Source organism: Petromyzon marinus, unplaced genomic scaffold (genome assembly GCF_048934315.1).
Source record: "Petromyzon marinus isolate PM22_M1 ecotype Great Lakes invasive population unplaced genomic scaffold, UKy_Petmar_22M1.pri1.0 PM_G_Scaffold_49, whole genome shotgun sequence".
NCBI lineage: Eukaryota > Metazoa > Chordata > Hyperoartia > Petromyzontiformes > Petromyzontidae > Petromyzon > Petromyzon marinus.
In genome coordinates, this window is record NW_027423001.1 from 612,978 (window position 1) to 639,373 (window position 26,396).

Below are 26,396 nucleotides of genomic sequence, written 5' to 3' on the forward strand. Positions count from 1 at the left end.
GGCCTGAAGGCCGTCAATGTGTTGGACCCTTATTGGTGCACAGCGTCTCAACAACAGCAGTGGGGTTTGCTTCAACCGTTAGGTACGAACATCCAGACGTCAATCAGTAAGGAGCATTTGTAGTCCTAGTTAGACAAAATCTACGTCAACACGTAAGACAAAACTACAATTCGTGTTGTAGAGAATGTACCTCCTCCTATACGTGTAACCTTTAAGTGGTATACCTTGTAACTGATGAATGATCCGAGCGTACTCCCTATTTCAAAGACGATGAGTTGCTCCAGATGCTTCGTGGAACACAAAAACACCGTTTGACCTGTATCACAAGAACAACGGGTCTCACCTGACTTCTCTGTACAAGTTACTTCCAAAACACACACACACTTTGTCCTAACATCACTTATTCAATGTTTGACCCTTACAGATCAAATGTTACAAGTATGCACAAAACCAGACAAGTATACATTCTAAATTATTGACAGGCATATTAACAAAATTGGATTACTGCAGTGAAATATACTGCATCACATTACATCGTATTAACAAGCTTTTGAAAAAAAGTTGCAGTCTGCTTCAGAGTGTATGTAAAACATACTATTGTGTCATTCAAAACGAGGCCATTGCATGCTGGCGTCTGAGTGAAAATGTAGCAAATTCTAAACATTACCTACAAACTACACAACTGAGATGACACATCAATCATCGTCCCCTACTGACAGACTCTTGTCCACATGCAGGCCGGTGCAGGGCCACCACCTTGTGCCACACAGGGGCAGCTGCTACTTGGGGATGCTCTTCGAGTGTTTGTGATGAGGTACGACACAGAACTCCGAGTTGCTGAGGTGGTTAAGCAAGCACCATGAATGCTTGGGAGCTTATTGGCTCTTGCTCCTGGTTAGAGATCTACCCAACCCACGGGCCCACAAAGACTGGCCGCCCTTACTCTGCAGGATGAACCTAAGAAATGAGTGTTCAACTTCACGTTCTAATCATTAAAGGCCTGTGACAAAGGTGCATCTATTGTAGCGACATCGTCTTTGGCTTACACATCTACCGGGTCTCCACTTGACTTTGTATTGTCTAGGAGCAAGTCCACCCACACCTCCACTTCCACAAACTGCTGGGAGTTGCCTCGCTCTGCCTCAGTCAGAATTCTCCTCCTGCTTCACGATGTGAAGGTCCAATTTTGGAGTTGAATCTTCATCTTCACATTTTACCTTCACTTCTTCGCTCATCACTTCTTCACATTTCACCTTCACCTCTTCATATTTCAGCTTCACCTCTTCATATTTCACCTTTATACCTTAAAAGTGTCTAAGCTGGGATTTTCGTCCGGTTCTTGTTTCATGAGGGATGGGCTCATTGCGGCACTTTGACTTTCACAAGCTGATTTCAGACTCCACTCCTTGTGGATCTTCTGATGCTTCTGTGTTCTCTGGTGTACTTGAAGATTTGATGAATGTGCAAATGCCTTCACGCACACACTGCACTTGAAGGGTTTCTCTCCCGTGTGTGTTCTCTGGTGTTTTTTAAGAGATGACCGTGAAAATGCCTTCCCACACACACTGCACTGGAAGGGTTTCTCTCCCGTGTGTGTTCTCTGGTGTGTTACAAGATTACATGACTGTGTAAACGCCATCCCGCACATCGTGCACCTGAAGGGTTTCTCTTCTGTGTGTGTTCTCTGGTGTTTTTTAAGAGTAGATAAATCTGAAAATGCCTTCCCACACACAGTGCACTTGAAGGGTTTCTCTCCCGTGTGTGTTCTCTGGTGTTTTTTAAGAGCAGATGACCATGAAAATGCCTTCCCACACACAGTACATTTAAAGGGTTTCTCTCCTGTGTGAGTTCTCTGGTGCCGTCTCAAATTTCCAGTCCGATCTGTGCCGTATGCACGCTGGTCGCATTGTTGACTTGTCGTACCGAGCTGCGCTGAGTGCCTTTGCTCCATCAGACCAATTCTGCAGAGGAAGCGTCAGCTGCAGACAGAAAAAAAGAATATCCACACCATCTACACGTCAGGCACAGAGGAATGCACACGTGACTTACACGTCTATACTTATTAATATATTCATGATGTAGTGAAAAAGTTTCCCAAATTCATCAGATTTGATGAACGTGCAAATGCCTTCACGCACACCCTGCAACTTGAAGGGTTTATCTCCCGTGTGTGTTCTCTGGTGTACTTTTAGATGTGGTGACTGTGCAAACGCCTTCACGTACAGAGTGCACCTGAAGGGTTTCTCTCCACGGGCTGCTATGGCACACAATGAGAGGGAAAAAGTCATTAATATGCCTGGAAGCCTTCATATCTTCAAGATGAATGTTAACCTAAAACTCTAAGCACACAATTTCGGCTGTCTGACTACAAAAGGAATATTTATGAAAGCTAAATTCAGCTGACATAGCAAAGGGTGTTGAAAACAATACTATCTGTGTTATGCAGAAATGCATGAATTAATGTTCAATCGCAACTTAGAGGTGTGAATCCAAGCTCAGATGTCCTTGAATGCTGGGGATGAACAGTTCCGACTTCAGCTGAATGTGTGTGCTGTGTAAACTCCCTGTTTCCATTCTTAGTAAGAGTTCCAGAGGAAAACAAAAATAAACTATTGTTTTGATATAACCTCCTTGTTCAACAGAGTTAATAGACTTTACTGCAAACACAAACTTGACACTGTCACACACTGCCATGAGTAAACAGGTGGTGGTGTGACCAGCACCATGCCTGGCCACCTTCATCTGCTCAGCATTAATTCTTCCTCACTCCACCAAGTAATGAATCGAGGATCAATCAACATAGCCGAGGCTATCCGTGTCTCTGTCTCTCTCTCCCCGTGGTGAACGTGTTCCCCTCCACACATTCAGAGTCAACAGCGGCACGCGCTTAGCATCTTTGATCGATAGATACATTGACACACGTATTGTTGGTTCTTTCAGTAAAGTCACGTAGATAGAAAATAAAAATAACAGATTAAATTTAATAAGATAAAGACCACTTGTGTTGCGATCAAAACGTCGTGGGTTTTTTTTATTCATTTAAAAAAAATTATATTTTTCATTTAATTTATTATGTTATTTTAATTTCATTTTCTATCTACGTGACTTTATCGAAAGAACCAAGAATATTAATTCCTGCAGTCACCAAAGATTTAAGTCAAAACATTCACACACGTTGACAAAGCCTCACCTTGTGTTGTTGTGGGCAGGTCGCTTCTGATAACAAGAGCGGTATAGCAGCTCAAGCGGGCTTGGCCTGGTAACAAAAGAAAATAAAAACTGCGTGAATATTTACACTAAAACAAAGTTACAAAGTGGCGAGCCGGGTGAAGACAAATTCAACTTAAGCGAGATAATTAAAGTGAATGCAATCAGGCGAGGGCAGGAGGCAAGGCCCCGCGTGGCTAGGCCCCGCGCTGTAAAGTTCCAACCTGGACATCGATTCCCATGCTCGCTGCTACTCAACTGACATCCCTACGAGAGAGAGCGAGGCTCTACCTTGGTAAACAACAACAACAACCACCACAATCACCACCACCACAACAACCACAATCGCAATGAGACTTTCTCACCTCGGATTTCAGTGCATATCGCTTCCTGTTACCTCGTAACGTCTCGCGGCAGCAGGTGACGTGACGTCACGTCCGGGGTACGAGACACGCTCCTCCCACAATGAGCGGTTCCGTAACTAAATAAACTAGAGAGTGAATAAATTATGTTAATGTGGCTGGCCGTTATGTCGTGAGTGCTGAACCCGTCGCAATAAACTCGCGACGGCTTTAACGAATACATTATGTTAATGAGCCGCCAGTCACTGGGCGTAGCTTTGCCCAAATAAGGATTGGCCCTGGAACGATATTGGCAGTGACCCAAGCGGAGGTGACATCACGCTCAAGAGCGCAGCGGAATACCTTGGTGACATGCCGTCACTAGCGAGGTACACCTCCCCCTGGCGTTTCACGCCGATGAAGTAATACTGAATGGTGGCGTCACAGAGCGGGATTGGAGTTTAAGTTGATGTAGATTCATTTTCATTGCTCCCTCCCTTGGGTGCGTGGGCTCAGCTACAACAACAACGTGGACATTATTGTGTGTACACTGTGTGTGTGTGTACACTGTGTGTATATACTGTGTGTGTACACTGTGTGTGTGTACACTGTGTGTGTGTACACAGTGTGTGTACACTGTGTGTGTGTACACAATGTGTGTGTACACTGTGTGTGTGTACACAATGTGTGTGTGTACACTGTGTGTACACTGTGTGTGTGTACACTATGTGTGTATACACTGTGTGTGTACGCAATGTGTCTGTGTGTACACTGTGTGTGTACGCAATGTGTCTGTGTGTACACTGTGTGTGTGTACACTGTGTGTGTGTACACTGTGTGTGTGTGTACACTGTGTGTATAATCTGTGTGTGTGTACACTGTGTGTGTGTACACTGTGTGTGTGTACACTGTGTGTGCACAGTGTGTACACTGTGTGTACACTGTGTGTGTACACAATGTGTGTGTGTACATAATGTGTGTGTGTACACAATGTGTGTGTACACTGTGTGTGTGTACACAATGCGTGTGTGTGTACACTGTGTGTGTTTACACTGTGTGTTTACACTGTGTGTGTTTACTCTGTGTGTGTTTACACTGTGTGTGTACACTCTGTGTGTTTACACTGTGTGTGTGTGTACACTCTGTGTGTGTTTATACTGTGTGTTTACAGTGTGTGTACACTGTGTGTGTACACTGTGTGTGTTTACACTGTGTGTGTACACTGTGTGTGTGTACACTGTGTGTGTACACTGTGTGTGTACAATCTGTGTGTGTGTACAATGTGTGTGTGTGTACACTGTGTGTGTTTACACTGTGTCTGTGTGTACACACACAGACAGTGTAAACACACACACAACCTCTACCGTCAGCAGTGGATGGGTGTAGCGAGGTGCAATGCCCCCCCCCATCTCTGTGATTAAAACACACAAACACCACTAGCCTATAATAATAAAGTGACCAAAAAGGACAAAGAGTACGTTTGACCTGTCAACTGATATAAATTCCACATTTATGTGGCGTAGCCCAGTCTCTCCATTGGATGACTCCTGTTAACCTCACACAGAGTAGTACTCAATTTATTGAGCTCTGATGCCCAAACTGTATTTTGAAATTGCAACCTTTAAAACTGCGAGACAAACGTTTTAACCACATCACTTTCCAGCCAGAAATCTCTGCCCAAGTTGGAGCACTCTACCAATGAATCCAGTCATCTGAAATTAACGTGATTGTAACATGCATTCGGAATTCCTTTGGTCGCCCAAATGAGCCTCCGCACCTTGGCATGGAAAGCGAGTCCTGCACTCACGTCAGAAGCAATAACGTCCAGCTATTTTATTTCAGCATGGCAGATTTTAAGCCACGTTGACTTGGAATAAACCTCCCCAGGTACTTGGTCCGATTGAAACTGTAAAAATAAAATTGTACCCTTAGGGGTTAGCCTGAATTGAACCCATGAGATCGGATCCAAGCGTAATGCATCAAAGCAGCACTCCCATCTCACTGGATTTGTACAAAATATCTGTGCTATACACCATACTACTTTACAGTAATATACTACTATACTTTAGCTGGAATGTAGCATGTTTATGGTAGAGTGGTTTATTTGTAAATTTTGATTGAAAATCCGAAGTGTCTACAGTTATAAGACTCCGTCATTCTTCAAGCTGCATATCAATGTTGCACAAAAATTTACATTGCTAAAGGACATTTGCAGATGATACATTATTAATGTTTGAGACAGAGGGACATGCCAATGCACGTGAATGTTTTTTCAATAAAACATATCAAAACTATACAGTTGCAATGATATTAAAATTAAATCCAAGCAACATTACCATTTTTCCTGCTCCTTGAGTTTGTGCTCAATACTTTAACGTGTACAGGGCCATGGCGGTGTGGGGGCCGACGTCCACCCCACCGCCCTCGCTGGGCAGGTGGGGCGCGACGTCCGCCCCTTCCGCCGCCTCCTCCACCGCATCGGTCGGCTCCCGCCGGGCCCCCGCCGACCGAGCGATCGGGCCCCCCGCGCCAGCGCCCTCTCCGAGGGACAGACTCGTGCTGCTGGCTCACGGCCGCACGGAGTAAACCCACGCACCCCCGCGCGCACCGCGGCTATCGCTAACGCAGCGGACAGCGGCACGCTAGCGCCTACACCGGGGAGCGATTACCTCCACGAGCATCCGCGCGCACCGCAGCCGTCGTTAACACGGGGCCCGAACGGTCTCGCACCTGCGGGCGATTATCTCAACGCGCGTCCGTGCACGCCGCGCGCCCACTACGGCTGACGCTGACGCAGCACGCGGCGGCCCACTCGCGTCCACGCCGACGGGCGATGATCTCAACGCGCGAGCTCCGGCCGCGGCTCCGCCCTCGCTCTCGCCGCGCATCCGCCCACGGCGCCGCTCCGCACGGGAATCACACGCGCACCACACCGATGCTCTCTGCTAACTTTTATTCGTGGCGCAAACCCCGCACCGCCCGGAGGGAATATTCTACGAGCCGACCCTAGGTCTACCGCTACCCAAGTCCGCAAATGCTCGCAGGCCCCATCACGTACCTCACGGCCGTGCTCACGGCGTCGCGCGGACGCCGTGAGAGTCGGAGGGACGAAGACGAAAGGGAACTTTGCCTATCGCCGCCTCGTAGCGGCGCTCGCCGGCGTCGCACGGATTCCGCGAGTGGCTCGAGAAGGCGGGGAGCGTCGCGTGCGACTCGTCGCCGCCGACCCGGCGAAACTTCGCGCGCCCAAACAATTTGAAGCCAACTCAGGGGCGCCGCAATGTGACTCGCTCTGCGAGGGTCGGCCATTCTCCTAGCACCGGGAAACCGCGGGACTTTCATCCCAGAGACCCTTCGGATGAAAACCCGTCGTGCCGGGCAATCCCCCGCCAGGACGCTACGTGCGCGCGCTGCAGGTGCGTGCTCGGTGTGGGGGGGCACGGGGGAGTCGAGGCGATGGCAGAGTTGCTCCGAGACCGTGGCACCACAGCGGATCGGGAATTGCGCTGAAATCCGGCTCACGCAAAAGCACAAAAGGGGCGACCCAACGGGGCCCCGAAATCAAATCGATTCGCCGAGTCGACAAATGTGCACATCGCCCCGGGGATGGCAACTGACAGTCGAGTACGGAAAATCGTGATGTGCACCGATTCTGTTTATGTGCGACACAACTTCACGCCACATGGTCCCACGGGGAAAGACGGTGGCATAAGTAAATACACAAACGAACCAGTAAACCATTGGTGATTGATCAAAGCTATGAAGGCGATGATCCAGAAAAATTATATTATGATGCTGTGGTAAAAGGTAATAAGTTACTCTAAAGTACATGGCCATGGAAACGTTGGTAATGATTAGGAAAAAGTCTGAAATATGTTGACGTGTAAATCAGCAAATCAAATTAAATCCACAGAGGAGGGAAAGAAGGATCCCAAGCATGCGACACTCAGAACCAAAAGTGGCAGAGACCCGGCCGAGAGAGTGGAGAGAGAGAGAGAGGAAGAGACTTTTCAGGACTTTATTTCCACTAAAAAAGTAACAAAAAAACATTACAGCAAAAAAACACCAAAATTGAAAATCAATAAAACATCAAACTCTTAACGGCGGTATGTGCATGAAATACAAATGGCACCGGGATAGAGGCTGTGGAAACGAGGTGGTGCACGGACATCTCCATGTGCAGCAAAGTTGTTCAAGGGTTTTTCAATTTTATAAAGATTCAAATGTTTTGACATCAGAATGCGATGTGAACAATATATATTTTTCTCCCCTACATTTTCAAAACGAAATGGCGTTGACATGTCAAACACCTGAATTCGTTTTTTCAAGGATTCTGTTGTCGTAGCTACGTATGCAGTCTGCAAGTTTTTTTTATGTGGGCACGTGCAAATATTGTCTGGGTACATGAAAATATTCCTTTGAAAATGTGTCCTAGACTATATATATATTTGTAAGTTAATAAAAGTAGAATTGAAACATTAGCACAATGTAGATTTGTATATTGTAGGGTAGAAATATATTTATCATAGCGATGATCTAACATTGGTTTAATACAATTTATATTTTTACTTAGAATACTTTAGCCATGCAATAGACTAAATATAATGCTTGTGTTTTAAAAGAAAAAAATATATTTACTAGGATTAAAGTTGCGCGAAAGATTTTATAAAATCTGAGGCTTGGAGAATTGCATGCTGGGAATTAAATTGAGACAGAAAGGGGTTAATGCATGGCTTGCAGAGCAGTCGCACGTTACAGAGATCATTGACAAAACAGAATGCGATGTGAACAATATATATTTTTCTCTGCTACATTTTCAAAACGAAATGGCGTTGACATGTCAAACACCTGAATGAGTTTTTTTTCTTCAAGGATTCTGTTGTCGGTTTTCATTAAAGTGCAATGACAGGGTGACACCTGCTGACATCACAGGGTGACACCTGCTGACTTGACAGGGTGACACCTGCTGACATCACAGGGTAACACCTGCTGACATGACAGGGTGACACCTGCTGACATCACAGGGTGACACCTGCTGACATGACAGGGTGACACCTGCTGACATCACAGGGTGACACCTGCTGACATCATAGGGTGACACCTGCTGACATCACAGGGTAACACCTGCTGACATCACAGGGTGACACCTGCTGACATCACAGGGTGACACCTGCTGACATGACAGGGTGACACCTGCTGACATCACAGGGTAACACCTGCTGACATGACAGGGTGACACCTGCTGACATCACAGGGTGACACCTGCTGACATGACAGGGTGACACCTGCTGACATCACAGGGTGACACCTGCTGACATCACAGGGTGACACCTGCTGACATGACAGGGTGACACCTGCTGACATGACAGGGTGACACCTGCTGACATCACAGGGTGACACCTGCTGACATCACAGGGTGACACCTGCTGACATGACAGGGTGACACCTGCTGACATGACAGGGTGACACCTGCTGGCCTGGCAAGGGCTTCAAAGGTACGGCCACAGAGGTAACAACCAATCAGGGAAGGAGGCGCATCTGGGGCAAAGGCAACAGGTGGGGCTAGCCGAGTTACTCCGGTAACCTGCTCGAAAGGTTCCACGAGAGGGCGTGGCCGGAGGCGGGGCCTAGCCACGCCTCTGGCCACGCCCTCTCGTGTAACCTGCTCCAAGGTTCCACGAGAGGGCGTGGCCGGAGGCGGGGCCTAGCCACGCCTCTGGCCATGCCCTCTCGTGTAACCTGCTCCAAGGTTCCACGAGAGGGCGTGGCCAGAGGCGGGGCCTAGCCACGCCTCTGGCCACGCCCTCTCGTGTAACCTGCTCAAAGGTTCCACGAGAGGGCGTGGCCGGAGGCGGGGGATTCGCATTGCTGAGGATGTTGTAGGCGAGCTGACACGCCACCTCCCGTGCTCCCTCCTCGCTGGAGCTCAGAAATGCGGGGAAGATGCCGGCGCCTTCTCCCTTCCCGAGAATCGACACCTTATAGAGGAGGCCCGCGGGCATCCCGGGCCCCGAGTAAGCGTGCAGCTCGAATATTGGGTAGCTGATGCCGGCGGTCCCGCACAGCATCCGCAGCCGCCCCGCCCACGACAGCACGGCCGCCTCCGGCACCGCCTCGAGAGCCACGGGCATGGGCCGCAGGTGGCGAGGTACCCACCACAGGCACGTGCGTGCCCCCCAGCCCTCAAACAGGCTGTGTGCGGCTTTGCCGGTGCCCGTGCACTCCGGCTGCCGCAGGTCTGGCACCGCCGCCTCCATCTCCTCGTCTTCCGTTGCCGCGGCCGCAGCCACCGTGTCCCACTCCGGGATGGCCCAGCCCACCTTGATGGTCCGGCCCCATGGCCGGAAGTTGATTCGAAGGAGCTTCTTCCTGGCCATGGCGGCCGCGCGATGGCTCCCGTACTCGATGAACGCGTAGCCTCGGTTGAGGGTTTTGTCCCGGCGACAGACGCTCATCTTGACGTCCACCACGCCCTCTGTGGCACCGCTCATCGCCATCATCACCTCCGCTCGCTTCTTGTCCTCTGGCAGCCCCCCAATGAAGAGGCGGCGATTGTCCACGCTGAAGCAGACTCCAATGCGGCGTCCGGGACGGATCTCGAATTTGTCGAGTTTCTTGACGGCATCCGTGGCTTGGGCGAGCGTCACGTAGGTAGCGAACGCATAGCCGCGGGTCTCTCCGCTATGCTCCATCATGAGGCGGAGCTGGTAGAGCTTCCCCACCGTCTCCAGCACGGGCACCAGCTCGTCCTCGTAGAGGTCGCGCGGGATCCTCACCAGAAACACCTCGCAGCCACGGGCGGGAGGGGGCCCCTGCCAGTCGGGCGGCGGTCCGAACTTCCTCTGTCCGTTCTCCTGGACGATGTTGTACCCCGTGCTCAACATGAGGTCCAGCAAGACCTTCATACAGGCCATGCCGAGCACCGGTGGTTTGGCTACTACGGTGGTGCTGGGGCAGCGGCTTGGGGCCCGGTGGAGCCCTTGACACTCCGCGCGGTCGCCTCGTGCCGACAAAGCCACGGGGGGAATCAACTCCTGAAGAGCCAAATCCCCGGCAGGAACTCGCTCGGCCCAAACCTACAGGCCAGCAGTGAAGAGAGAAAGAGAGAGAAAATGGAGACAGATGGAGAAAGAGAGACGCGTTTGTTCGGTCCATGGGCCTAAATGTGACATTAGCGTAGCCTGTGCAGTATGAATACAGCGCTTTTGTCAATCCACTGCTGGATGAAGCCCTCCCCCACATTGCGCAGAGGAAACAAGAAACACAAACTCACACGGTTCCCGGCATGCGTTTGTTTGTCCTCGGAAATGTTCACCGAGCGATGATTTTGTGTTTCGAGCAGCGCTCACGAGGCGGCGTTTTACTTCGCGCGGTGAACTTCGCCCGTGATGACGTCACTGGGCACGACAGGAGAGGTCGGCGCTGACTTTTAGCGCCGTTTTTTTTCTCCCCATCCAATAGTCCATGAGACGCTTCAAAATGAGACCGTTTTTCCGGTATCAAAGTATGACAAAATAAGAATAGATTTGATCCTTTTTTGGCAATAAAACGGGTGTTTACATGTTCAAACACCAAACAGAAACCTTTTTCAATGAATCTTAAGATCTGTTTTATTGCCAGAAAGGATACAACCTATTCTTATTTTTTCATAGCCCATGAGATGTCTCCTTTGTCGGTACCACGTGAGGTGGCCTAAATTGAGCAGTTTCAATTTCTCTACGTGGCCAGTGATAAACAAATGCAATGAGTGAGACTATCAAGTAATTTACTTTCATTTTCCATCCAAATAAATGGGTACGACTTAAGTTTTGCTACCTTAGGTGGTACCGAGTTCTGCTCTGGACCATGAGTGGGCCGTTTAATCAATGTTGGCCAGTTTTCAACATTGTTAGGTCCCTAATAGCAACAGAGCTGTTGTGCTACAATTGTGTTCATATTGGATCATCTTTACAACAGAACAGACATGCAGACAGAGCTAATGCTTAATGCTTTCAACCCTCATTGTTGAAATGTGAGTTTACTTGCAAATGGATTCACAGTTCTAGATTTAAAGCTTTCGTGACTGCTAGGATCCATAATCTTTGGTTCTATTGGGTAAAGTCACGTAGGTAAAAAAATAAAATAACAAAAATCACGACGTTTCGGCCACAACACAAGCGGCCTTCATCAGGTGAAGGGACGAGACTGTCTGGAGGACAGCGCTGGAGTGAAAAAAGCCACGCTCAGATCACGACCTTTAAGCTGTGTGAGAAGAAACAAAGCGCCTTGACAAAGGAATCTGCATATAATTTAGCATTGAAATGGCTCATTGAAATAGCTAAGTTAAAGTATACACATCCGCTGAGACACCCCTTGACAAAGGAATTAGCATAGAATTTAGCATTGAAATAGATGAGTGATTAGCTTGTAACTGGTCACAGAAATAGCTATGTTAAAGTCAGAGCAAATACATTCACCGAGGCACCTAGTACAAATCAAACAGGAGAATTTAGCGAAACACAACCACGCTCAGACCGCGGGCCTTTAAACTGTGTGCGAGCAAACAAGGTGTCCTGACAAAGAAATTAGCATAAAAAATAGCATTTGATTGGCCGATTTCAGAAAAGAGGTGGTGTACGTGCCGGTGGACTTGCCGTTTGGCGCGGGGGGAAGTTTACCTATTGATGGTGTGAAAAGGGAATTTATAAGAGCTGCGAAAGTTTGGGGTACCACTACTTGAAAAATATACTGTACCATTGAAATTAGTTTAATGTTTAGTTCGATTTAGAACATCTTTCCAATGGTTGCTTAATTTGAAACCATCTTCTCGGTTGAAATTGTGTCTGTTTTTGTAGATCTGAATTGCATCGTGAACAAATCTCTGATAAAAACCCATGGCTTTGCAAAGAACCTTGGTATCGGAGAAAATTATATCGTGATCACCCACAGCGTTGTAACAGTGATCAGCCACGGCAGAAGAATTCGTTTTGCCGTATTTCAAATCTGATTTGTGCTCGGGAATTCGGTCAGAAACATGTCGCTTTGTCTCCCCGATATAGCAATCACCGCAGGTACAACTCAATTTGTAAACCCCGGGGTACTGTAAGTCAGGAATGACATCCTTCATTTTGTGTACTGTATTGAACCGGACCTGGATCTTGTGTTTGTTTAGAATTTTGGAAATCTTTTTAGTAACGCCTGCTATATATGGTAGTGTGATGGTTTTGACCAGAGTATCAAGTGGTTGTTTCTGTATGGAGGGAGAAACAGCTTGGCGGATGGTACGGTCAGAGTAACCATTCCTTTTGAGGGCCAGGTGTACATGTTTTAATTCACTGGTCAGGTGGTGTTGGTCCGAAATGCAATGAGGCCTATGGTATAAAGTTTTGATGAGAGAATTCTTTTGGGCTGGGTGGTGGTGGGAATCAGGTTTCAAGTAGGAATCTGTGTGGGTGGGTTTCCTGTAGACAGAATGCCCCAATGAGCCATCAGGTCTCCTCTCAAACAGAACATCACTCAGCTATTTCAATGCTAAATTCTATGCTAATTCCTTTGTCAAGGGGTGCCTCTGCAGATGTGTATACTTTAACTTAGCTATTTCAATGAGCCATTTCAATGCTAAATTATATGCTAATTCCTTTATCAAGGCGCGTGGTCTTTTTCTTCTCACACAGCTTAAAGGTCGTGATCTAAGCGTGGCTTCTTCCACTCCAGCGCTGTCCTCCAGACAGTCTCGTCCCTTCACCTGATGAAGGCTGCTTGTGTTGTGGCCGAAACGTCGTGATTTTTTGTTATTTTATTTTCACCTACGTGACTTTACCCAAAAGAACCAAAGAGTATAGATACTGAAGCTATATTCACTTCTTACATCTAGATTGAAAACTTAACTTGGTTAGAAGTGCTCTGTGTGTGTGTTAGTTAGTTAGTTGTTATCATCCTTGCCCCAACCCGCACCTCCGGTTAACATGGTTGGCTACGTATTGTGCGAAAGAAGTTCGCCCATACACACAAAACAAATACGACTGCGTTCACAAGTACACAGTGACGGGAAACAATAAAGTAATAAAATATATAATGTTTTATATATTTGTATGATTTTATTGTTTCCCTTTAACGTGACTTTACGGAGAGAGCTAATAATATGAATTACTGCTCACGAAAGCTTTAAATAAAAAAAAAGTACACAGTGCTTCTTCCATTTGCTGGAAGATTAGCAGGACAGGATTTCTGGGCTATTTGACCAATGTTAATATATAACTCAGTATTGGTAAACAATGTTAATAAATAACTCAGTATTGGTAAACAATGTTAATAGATAACTCAGTAGTGGTAAACAATGTTAATATATAACTCAGTATTGGTAAACAATGTTAATATATAACTCAGTATTGGTAAACAATGTTAATATATAACTCAGTATTGGTAAACAATGATAATATATAACTCAGTATTGGTAAACAATGTTAATAAATAACTCAGTATTGGTAAACGATGATAATATATAACTCAGTATTGGTAAACAATGTTAATAGATAACTCAGTATTGGTAAACAATGTTAATATATAACTCAGTATTGGTAAACAATGTTAATATATAACTCAGTATTGGTAAACAATGTTAATATATAACTCAGTATTGGTAAACAATGTTAATATATAACTCAGTATTGGTAAACAATGTTAATATATAACTCAGTATTGGTAAACAATGTTAATAGAAAACTCAGTATTGGTAAACAATGTTAATATATAACTCAGTATTGGAAAACAATGTTAATATATAACTCAGCATTGGTAAACAATGTTAATAGATAACTCAGTATTGGTAAACAATGTTAATAGATAACTCAGTATTGGTAAACAATGTTAATAGATAACTCAGTATTGGTAAACAATGTCAATATATAACTCAGTATTGGTAAACAATGTTAATATATAACTCAGTATTGGTAAACAATGTTAATATATAACTCAGCATTGGTAAACAATGTTAATATATAACTCAGTATTGGTAAACAAGGTTAATATATAACTCAGTATTGGTAAACAATGTTAATATATAACTCAGTATTGGTAAACAATGATAATATATAACTCAGTATTGGTAAACAATGTTAATAAATAACTCAGTATTGGTAAACGATGATAATATATAACTCAGTATTGGTAAACAATGTTAATAGATAACTCAGTATTGGTAAACAATGTTAATATATAACTCAGTATTGGTAAACAATGTTAATATATAACTCAGTATTGGTAAACAATGTTAATATATAACTCAGTATTGGTAAACAATGTTAATATATAACTCAGTATTGGTAAACAATGTTAATATATAACTCAGTATTGGTAAACAATGTTAATAGAAAACTCAGTATTGGTAAACAATGTTAATATATAACTCAGTATTGGAAAACAATGTTAATATATAACTCAGCATTGGTAAACAATGTTAATAGATAACTCAGTATTGGTAAACAATGTTAATAGATAACTCATTATTGGTAAACAATGTTAATAGATAACTCAGTATTGGTAAACAATGTCAATATATAACTCAGTATTGGTAAACAATGTTAATATATAACTCAGTATTGGTAAACAATGTTAATATATAACTCAGCATTGGTAAACAATGTTAATATATAACTCAGCATTGGTAAACAATGTTAATATATAACTCAGTATTGGTAAACAAGGTTAATATATAACTCAGTATTGGTAAACAATGTTAATATATAACTCAGTATTGGTAAACAATGTTAATAGATAACTCAGTATTGGTAAACAATGTTAATATATAACTCAGTATTGGTAAACAATGTTAATATATAACTCAGTATTGGTAAACAATGTTAATATATAACTCAGTATTGGTAAACAATGATAATATATAACTCAGTATTGGTAAACAATGTTAATAAATAACTCAGTATTGGTAAACGATGATAATATATAACTCAGTATTGGTAAACAATGTTAATATATAACTCAGTATTGGTAAACAATGTTAATATATAACTCAGTATTGGTAAACAATGTTAATATATAACTCAGTATTGGTAAACAATGTTAATATATAACTCAGTATTGGTAAACAATGTTAATATATAACTCAGTATTGGTAAACAATGTTAATAGAAAACTCAGTATTGGTAAACAATGTTAATATATAACTCAGTATTGGAAAACAATGTTAATATATAACTCAGCATTGGTAAACAATGTTAATAGATAACTCAGTATTGGTAAACAATGTTAATAGATAACTCAGTATTGGTAAACAATGTTAATAGATAACTCAGTATTGGTAAACAATGTCAATATATAACTCAGTATTGGTAAACAATGTTAATATATAACTCAGTATTGGTAAACAATGTTAATATATAACTCAGCATTGGTAAACAATGTTAATATATAACTCAGTATTGGTAAACAAGGTTAATATATAACTCAGTATTGGTAAACAATGTTAATATATAACTCAGTATTGGTAAACAATGATAATATATAACTCAGTATTGGTAAACAATGTTAATAAATAACTCAGTATTGGTAAACGATGATAATATATAACTCAGTATTGGTAAACAATGTTAATAGATAACTCAGTATTGGTAAACAATGTTAATATATAACTCAGTATTGGTAAACAATGTTAATATATAACTCAGTATTGGTAAACAATGTTAATATATAACTCAGTATTGGTAAACAATGTTAATATATAACTCAGTATTGGTAAACAATGTTAATATATAACTCAGTATTGGTAAACAATGTTAATAGAAAACTCAGTATTGGAAAACAATGTTAATATATAACTCAGCATTGGTAAACAATGTTAATAGATAACTCAGTATTGGTAAACAATGTCAATATATAACTCAGTATTGGTAAACAATGTTAATATATAACTCAGTATTGGTAAACAATGTTAATATATAACTCAGCATTGGTAAACAATGTTAATATATAACTCAGCATTGGTAAACAATGTTAATATATAACTCAGTATTGGTAAACAAGGTTAATATATAACTCAGTATTGGTAAACAATGTTAATATATAACTCAGTATTGGTAAACAATGTTAATAGATAACTCAGTATTGGTAAACAATGTTAATATATAATTCAGTATTGGTAAACAATGTTAATATATAACTCAGTATTGGTAAACAATGTTAATATATAACTCAGTATTGGTAAACAATGTTAATATATAACTCAGTATTGGTAAACAATGTTAATATATAACTCAGTATTGGTAAACAATGTTAATAGATAACTCAGTATTGGTAAACAATGTTAATATATAACTCAGTATTGGAAAACAATGTTAATATATAACTTAGCATTGGTAAACAATGTTAACATATAACTCAGTATTGGTAAACAATGTTAATAGATAACTCAGTATTGGTAAACAATGTTAATATATAACTCAGCATTGGTAAACAATGTTAACATATAACTCAGTATTGGTAAACAATGTTAATAGATAACTTAGTATTGGTAAACAATGTTATTAGATAACTCAGTATTGGTAAACAATCTTAATAGATAACTCAGTATTGGTAAACAATGTTAATATATAACTCAGCATTGGTAAACAATGTTAATAAATAACTCAGCATTGGTAAAACAATGTTAATAGATAACTCAGTATTGGTAAACAATGTTATATATAACTCAGGATTGGTAAACAATGCTTTATATAACGCAGTATTGGTAAACAATGTTAATATATAACTCAGTATTGGTAAACAATGTTAATATATAACTCAGTATTGGTAAACAATGTTAATATATAACTCAGTATTGGTAAACCATGTTAATAGATAACTCAGTATTGGTAATCAATGTTAATAGATAACTCAGTATTGGTAAACAATCTTAATAGATAACTCAGTATTGGTAAACAATGTTAATATATAACTTAGTATTGGTAAACAATGTTAATAGATAACTCAGTATTGGTAAACAATCTTAATAGATAACTCAGTATTGGTAAACAATGTTAATATATAACTCAGCATTGGTAAACAATGTTAATATATAACTCAGCATTGGTAAAACAATGTTAATAGATAACTCAGTATTGGTAAACAATGTTAATATATAACTCAGTATTGGTAAACAATGTTAATATATAACTCAGTATTGGTAAAAAATGTTAATAGATAACTCAGTATTGGTAAACAATGTTAATAGATAACTCAGTAGTGGTAAACAATGTTAATATATAACTCAGTATTGGTAAACAATGTTAATATATAACTCAGTATTGGTAAACAATGTTAATATATAACTCAGTATTGGTAAACAATGTTAATAGATAACTCAGTATTGGTAAACAATGTTAATAGATAACTCAGTAGTGGTAAACAATGTTAATATATAACTCAGTATTGGTAAACAATGTTAATATATAACTTCGTATTGGTAAACAATGTTAAAAGATAACTCAGTATTGTTAAACAATGTTAATAGATAAATCAGTATTTGTAAACAATGTTATATATAACTCAGTATTGGTAATCAATGTTATACATAACTCAGTATTGGTAAACAATGTTAATAAATAACTCAGTATTGGTAAACGATGTTAATATATAACTCAGTATTGGTAAACAATGTTAATAGATAACTCAGTATTGGTAAACAATGTTAATATATAACTCAGTATTGGTAAACAATGTTAATATATAACTCAGTATTGGTAAACAATGTTAATATATAACTCAGTATTGGTAAACAATGTTAATAGATAACTCAGTATTGGTAAACAATGTTAATAGATAACTCAGTAGTGGTAAACAATGTTAATATATAACTCAGTATTGGTAAACAATGTTAATATATAACTTAGTATTGGTAAACAATGTTAATAGATAACTCAGTATTGGTAAACAATGTTAATAGATAACTCAGTATTGGTAAACAATGTTAATATATAACTCAGCATTGGTAAACAATGTTAATAGATAACTCAGTATTGGTAAACAATGTTAATAGATAACTCAGTATTGGTAAACAATGTTAATATATAACTCAGTATTGGTAAACAATGTTAATATATAACTCAGCATTGGTAAACAATGTTAATATATAACTCAGCATTGGTAAACAATGTTAATATATAACTAAGCATTGGTAAACAATGTTAATATATAACTCAGTATTGGTAAACAATGTTAATAGATAACTCAGTATTGGTAAACAATGTTAATAGATAACTCAGTATTGGTAAACAATGTTAATAGATAACTCAGTATTGGTAAACAATGTTAATATATAACTCAGTATTGGTAAAGAATGTTAATATATAACTCAGCATTGGTAAACAATGTTAATACATAACTCAGCATTGGTAAACAATGTTAATATATAACTCAGTATTGGTAAACAATGTTAATAGATAATTCAGTATTGGTAAACAATGTTAATATATAACTCAGTATTGGTAAACAATGTTAATATATAACTCAGTATTGGTAAACAATGTTAATATATAACTCAGTATTGGTAAACAATGTTAATATATAACTCAGTATTGGTAAATAATGTTAATAGATAACTCAGTATTGGTAAACAATGTTAATAGATAACTCAGTATTGGTAAACAATGTTAATAGATAACTCAGTATTGGTAAACAATGTTAATATATAACTCAGTATTGGTAAAGAATGTTAATATATAACTCAGCATTGGTAAACAATGTTAATACATAACTCAGCATTGGTAAACAATGTTAATATATAACTCAGTATTGGTAAACAATGTTAATAGATAATTCAGTATTGGTAAACAATGTTAATATATAACTCAGTATTGGTAAACAATGTTAATATATAACTCAGTATTGGTAAACAATGTAAATATATAACTCAGTATTGGTAAACAATGTTAATATATAACTCAGTATTGGTAAATAATGTTAATATATAACTCAGTATTGGTAAACAATGATAATATATAACTCAGTATTGGTAAACAATGTTAATATATAACTCAGTATTGGTAAACAATGTTAATATATAACTCAGTATTGGTAAACAATGTTAATATATAACTCAGTATTGGTAAAAAATGTTAATAGATAACTCAGTATTGGTAAACAATGTTAATAGATAACTCAGTAGTGGTAAACAATGTTAATATATAACTCAGTATTGGTAAACAATGTTAATATATAACTCAGTATTGGTAAACAATGTTAATATATAACTCAGTATTGGTAAACAATGTTAATAGATAACTCAGTATTGGTAAACAATGTTAATAGATAACTCAGTAGTGGTAAACAATGTTAATATATAACTCAGTATTGGTAAACAATGTTAATATATAACTTCGTATTGGTAAACAATGTTAAAAGATAACTCAGTATTGTTAAACAATGTTAATAGATAAATCAGTATTTGTAAACAATGTTATATATAACTCAGTATTGGTAATCAATGTTATACATAACTCAGTATTGGTAAACAATGTTAATAAATAACTCAGTATTGGTAAACGATGTTAATATATAACTCAGTATTGGTAAACAATGTTAATAGATAACTCAGTATTGGTAAACAATGTTAATATATAACTCAGTATTGGTAAACAATGTTAATATATAACTCAGTATTGGTAAACAATGTTAATATATAACTCAGTATTGGTAAACAATGTTAATAGATAACTCAGTATTGGTAAACAATGTTAATAGATAACTCAGTAGTGGTAAACAATGTTAATATATAACTCAGTATTGGTAAACAATGTTAATATATAACTTAGTATTGGTAAACAATGTTAATAGATAACTCAGTATTGGTAAACAATGTTAATAGATAACTCAGTATTGGTAAACAATGTTAATATATAACTCAGCATTGGTAAACAATGTTAATAGATAACTCAGTATTGGTAAACAATGTTAATAGATAACTCAGTATTGGTAAACAATGTTAATATATAACTCAGTATTGGTAAACAATGTTAATATATAACTCAGCATTGGTAAACAATGTTAATATATAACTCAGCATTGGTAAACAATGTTAATATATAACTAAGCATTGGTAAACAATGTTAATATATAACTCAGTATTGGTAAACAATGTTAATAGATAACTCAGTATTGGTAAACAATGTTAATAGATAACTCAGTATTGGTAAACAATGTTAATAGATAACTCAGTATTGGTAAACAATGTTAATATATAACTCAGTATTGGTAAAGAATGTTAATATATAACTCAGCATTGGTAAACAATGTTAATACATAACTCAGCATTGGTAAACAATGTTAATATATAACTCAGTATTGGTAAACAATGTTAATAGATAATTCAGTATTGGTAAACAATGTTAATATATAACTCAGTATTGGTAAACAATGTTAATATATAACTCAGTATTGGTAAACAATGTTAATATATAACTCAGTATTGGTAAACAATGTTAATATATAACTCAGTATTGGTAAATAATGTTAATAGATAACTCAGTATTGGTAAACAATGTTAATAGATAACTCAGTATTGGTAAACAATGTTAATAGATAACTCAGTATTGGTAAACAATGTTAATATATAACTCAGTATTGGTAAAGAATGTTAATATATAACTCAGCATTGGTAAACAATGTTAATACATAACTCAGCATTGGTAAACAATGTTAATAGATAACTCAGTATTGGTAAACAATGTTAATAGATAACTCAGTATTGGTAAACAATGTTAATATATAACTCAGTATTGGTAAACAATGTTAATATATAACTTAGTATTGGTAAACAATGTTAATAGATAACTCAGTATTGGTAAACAATGTTAATAGATAACTCAGTATTGGTAAACAATGTTAATATATAACTTAGTATTGGTAAACAATGTTAATAGATAACTCAGTATTGGTAAACAATGTTAATAGATAACTCAGTATTGGTAAACAATGTTAATATATAACTCAGCATTGGTAAACAATGTTAATAGATAACTCAGTATTGGTAAACAATGTTAATAGATAACTCAGTATTGGTAAACAATGTTAATATATAACTCAGTATTGGTAAACAATGTTAATATATAACTCAGCATTGGTAAACAATGTTAATATATAACTCAGCATTGGTAAACAATGTTAATATATAACTAAGCATTGGTAAACAATGTTAATATATAACTCAGTATTGGTAAACAATGTTAATAGATAACTCAGTATTGGTAAACAATGTTAATAGATAACTCAGTATTGGTAAACAATGTTAATAGATAACTCAGTATTGGTAAACAATGTTAATATATAACTCAGTATTGGTAAAGAATGTTAATATATAACTCAGCATTGGTAAACAATGTTAATACATAACTCAGCATTGGTAAACAATGTTAATATATAACTCAGTATTGGTAAACAATGTTAATAGATAATTCAGTATTGGTAAACAATGTTAATATATAACTCAGTATTGGTAAACAATGTTAATATATAACTCAGTATTGGTAAACAATGTTAATATATAACTCAGTATTGGTAAACAATGTTAATATATAACTCAGTATTGGTAAATAATGTTAATAGATAACTCAGTATTGGTAAACAATGTTAATAGATAACTCAGTATTGGTAAACAATGTTAATAGATAACTCAGTATTGGTAAACAATGTTAATATATAACTCAGTATTGGTAAAGAATGTTAATATATAACTCAGCATTGGTAAACAATGTTAATACATAACTCAGCATTGGTAAACAATGTTAATATATAACTCAGTATTGGTAAACAATGTTAATAGATAATTCAGTATTGGTAAACAATGTTAATATATAACTCAGTATTGGTAAACAATGTTAATATATAACTCAGTATTGGTAAACAATGTAAATATATAACTCAGTATTGGTAAACAATGTTAATATATAACTCAGTATTGGTAAATAATGTTAATATATAACTCAGTATTGGTAAACAATGATAATATATAACTCAGTATTGGTAAACAATGTTAATAGATAACTCAGTATTGGTAAACAATGTTAATATATGACTCAGTATTGGTAAACAATGTTAATATATAACTCAGCATTGTTAAACAATGTTAATATATAACTCAGCATTGGTAAACAATCTTAATATATAACTCAGCATTGGTAAACAATGTTAATATATAACTCAGTATTGGTAAACAATGTTAATAGATAACTCAGTATTGGTAAACAATGTTAATAGATAACTCAGTATTGGTAAACAATGTTAATATATAACTCAGCATTGGTAAAAAATGTTAATATATAACTCAGTATTGGTAAACAATGTTAATATATAACTCACCATTGGTAAACAATGTTAATATATAACTCAGCATTGGTAAACAATGTTAATATATAACTCAGCATTGGTTAGCAATGATAATATATTAACTCAGTATTAGTAAACAATGTTAATATATAACTCACTACTGGTAAACAATGTTAATATATAACTCAGTATTGGTAAACAATGATAATATATAACTCAGTATTGGTAAACAATGTTAATATATAACTCAGCATTGGTAAACAATGTTAATATATAACTAAGTATTGATAAACAATGATAATATATAACTCAGCATTGGTAAACAATGTTAATATATAACTCAGCATTGGTAAACAATGATAATATATTAACTCAGTATTGGTAAACAATGTTAATATATAACTCAGTACTGGTAAACAATGTTAATAGATAACTCAGTATTGGTAAACAATGTTAATATATAACTCAGTATTGGTAAACAATGTTAATATATACCTCAGTATTGGTAAACAATGATAATATATAACTCAGTATTGGTAAACAATGTTAATATATAACTCAGCATTGGTAAACAATGTTAATATATAACTCAGTATTGGTAAACAAGTAGCCCAGTTCTGTATTATTCTCGTGGCCACAGTATGACATTGAGACGCCTGGTCTACACACACACATATATAATCTGCTATTTTTATTCCCCGTTAACTCCACACGTGAACTATTTCTCCACCTTAATGAATGATTTGCAACTCTGCTGTATAAACGGATCTCCACGTGTTGTAGGTGGAGGAGGGTCAGTGGGCTAGGAGCCAGGATTTTGACTTTGGGGGGGGGGGGGTTGCTGACTTCAATATTCTGAGACATCTCAGTGTGTTGACGTTTTACAATGGGCCGCCACAAATGTATAAAACTAATTTTAATTGGATTTGAACGCGGAGTTTATTAATAGGTGACAGCACACGAGGTGACAGCACACGAGGTGACAACACACGTGGTGACATCACACGTGGTGGTGACATCACACGTGGTGGTGACATCACACGTGGTGGTGACATCACACGTGGTGGTGACACCACACGTGGTGGTGACATCACACGTGGTGGTGACACCACACGTGGTGGTGACATCACACGTGGTGGTGACAACACACGTGGTGGTGACAACACACGTGGTGGTGACATCACACGTGGTGGTGACAACACACGTGGTGGTGACAACACACGTGGTGGTGACAACACACGTGGTAACATCACACGTGGTGACATCACACGTGGTGGTGACAACACACGTGGTGGTGACAACACACGTGGTGGTGACAACACACGTGGTGGTGACAACACACGTGGTGACATCACACGTGGTGGTGACAACACACGTGGTGGTGACAACACACGTGGTGGTGACAACACACGTGGTGGTGACATCACACGTGGTGGTGACAACACACGTGGTGGTGACAGCACACGAGATGATGACAACACACGTGGTGGTGACATCACACGAGGTGGTGACAACACACGTGGTGGTGACATCACACGTGGTGGTGACATCACACGAGGTGGTGACAACACACGTGGTGGTGACAACACACGTGGTGGTGACATCACACGTGGTGGTGACATCACACGTGGTGGTGACAACACACGTGGTGGTGACAACACACGTGGTGGTGACAACACACGTGGTGGTGACATCACACGTGGTGGTGACATCACACGTGGTGGTGACAACACACGTGGTGGTGACATCACACGTGGTGGTGACATCACACGAGGTGGTGACAACACACGTGGTGGTGACATCACACGTGGTGGTGACATCACACGAGGTGGTGACATCACACGAGGTGGTGACATCACACGTGGTGACAACACACGTGGTGGTGACAGCCTGCAGGAAGCACACGAGGTCCCCGACTTACGACGATCCCCGACTTACGACGATCCCCGACTTACGCTATTTCGATCTTACGATCTTACGATAAGACAAAATTGTTAAAATCTTTTAAATTTCGCGCGGCAGGCAAACGCAGCGGCGCGCGAGGTACGAATCTTGGCGAGTACAGTACAACATACGATACGTTACGTTCAATGCATGTTTAAAGTTGTTATAGCAATACAGTATTGTAATAAATACATACGGTATATAGTTTATACAGTACTACTGTAAATGATCTGTTTTTGCTAAATAATCACCATTCTGTAAGACTCCCGGCTAGGCTAAGGACGATATTTCCGAGTTCCGGTGTTGGTCGCTGTAACGCAACTCCGTCGTAAGTCGAGGACTACCCTGGAAACGCCTTACACACAATAACAACAACGTTTTATTATTAAACAACGCCTTATTATTTTAAAGTGCGCTAAAAGGTAAAGAAGAAGAAGTCGAGTGGACAACGGGAAGTGATCACAAGCTTTAAACGCGACGTAAACACAGAGAAGTGAAGATTAATAACAATAACAACAATAATTAAATAGTTTATAACTCACCTCCGTGAGAGAAGGACGTGGCGCCTGCTTCCCCGGCGAGGCGATTCCACACTTTAGGGACCGCGGCGTTTCATTGACCTAGCCAAAAAAAACATTAAATTAAATAATCCGTCCATACAAAAAAAATTGTAATTGCTTTAAAAGAGCCGCTTAATTGATTGATTACTTTATAAATTAATCTTCAACGTGCTACTTTTTTGTGTGTGCGTGTGATGCTGTCCGTAACTCGTTAACACGCACACGGAGCAGGCGCGCCTCAGACACGCGGCGCCTGCTCGTCGCGCGAGACGATTCCGCAGTTTAGGGACCGCGGCGTTTTTCCCACCTGCACAACAAAATTTAAGACGCCGTCCATAAATCTTTTTTTTAATTGCTGGAAAGGAGGCAATAAATTGATTAATTGATGCCGATTTTAATACAGGATATGCATCGTCACCGCGTGCAACATGTGTGATTGATTGGACGACAGGAAGTAAACTACATTTTCAAGTTCGGTAAAAGCGTTGAAAAATTTAGAGGGGCAGAAATTACTCCATCGAGAACACAACATTTTAATTCAAACCCAGTAAACATGCAACGTCGAGCCAACGTTGGCATTTAGTTAACATAGGTGTACACACACAGTGTGATTAACATGGTGTACACACACACAGTGTGATTAACATAGGTGTACACACACAGTGTGATTAACATGGTGTACACACACAGTGTGATTAACATGGTGTACACACACAGTGTGATTAACAGAGGTGTACACACACAGTGTGATTAACATAGGTGTACACACACACAGTGTGATTAACAGGTGTACACACACAGTGTGATTAACATAGGTGTACACACACAGTGTGATTGACATGGTGTACACACACAGTGTGATTAACATGGTGTACACACACAGTGTGGTTAACATGGTGTACACACACACAGTGTGATTAACATGGTGTACACACACACAGTGTGATTAACATAGGTGTACATACACACTGTGTGATTAACATGGTGTACACACACACAGTGTGTGATTAACATGGTGTTCACACACACACAGTGTGATTAACATGGTGTACACACA

The 26,396-nt window shown here is 39.0% G+C and overlaps 1 protein-coding gene across 2 annotated transcripts; it reads right to left on the minus strand.

Annotated features, from left to right (window-relative positions):
- Nucleotides 1-8,977: 8,977 nt before the first annotated feature.
- LOC142917397 (dead end protein homolog 1-like) lies at nucleotides 8,978-25,575 on the minus strand. 2 transcript variants are annotated; one of them, XM_076062049.1, is made up of 2 exons: nucleotides 25,322-25,575; nucleotides 8,978-10,624 (listed from the first exon to the last, which is right to left on the minus strand). In XM_076062049.1, the coding sequence occupies exon 2, from the start codon at nucleotides 10,460-10,462 to the stop codon at nucleotides 9,176-9,178; it is 1,287 nt and encodes a 428-aa protein (XP_075918164.1). In that variant the 5' UTR covers nucleotides 10,463-10,624; nucleotides 25,322-25,575; the 3' UTR covers nucleotides 8,978-9,175. The 2 variants fall into 2 exon arrangements, with proteins under 2 accessions (XP_075918164.1, XP_075918163.1); XM_076062048.1 differs by lacking the exon at nucleotides 25,322-25,575 and adding an exon at nucleotides 25,031-25,291.
- Between the last annotated feature and the right edge of the window lie 821 nt (nucleotides 25,576-26,396).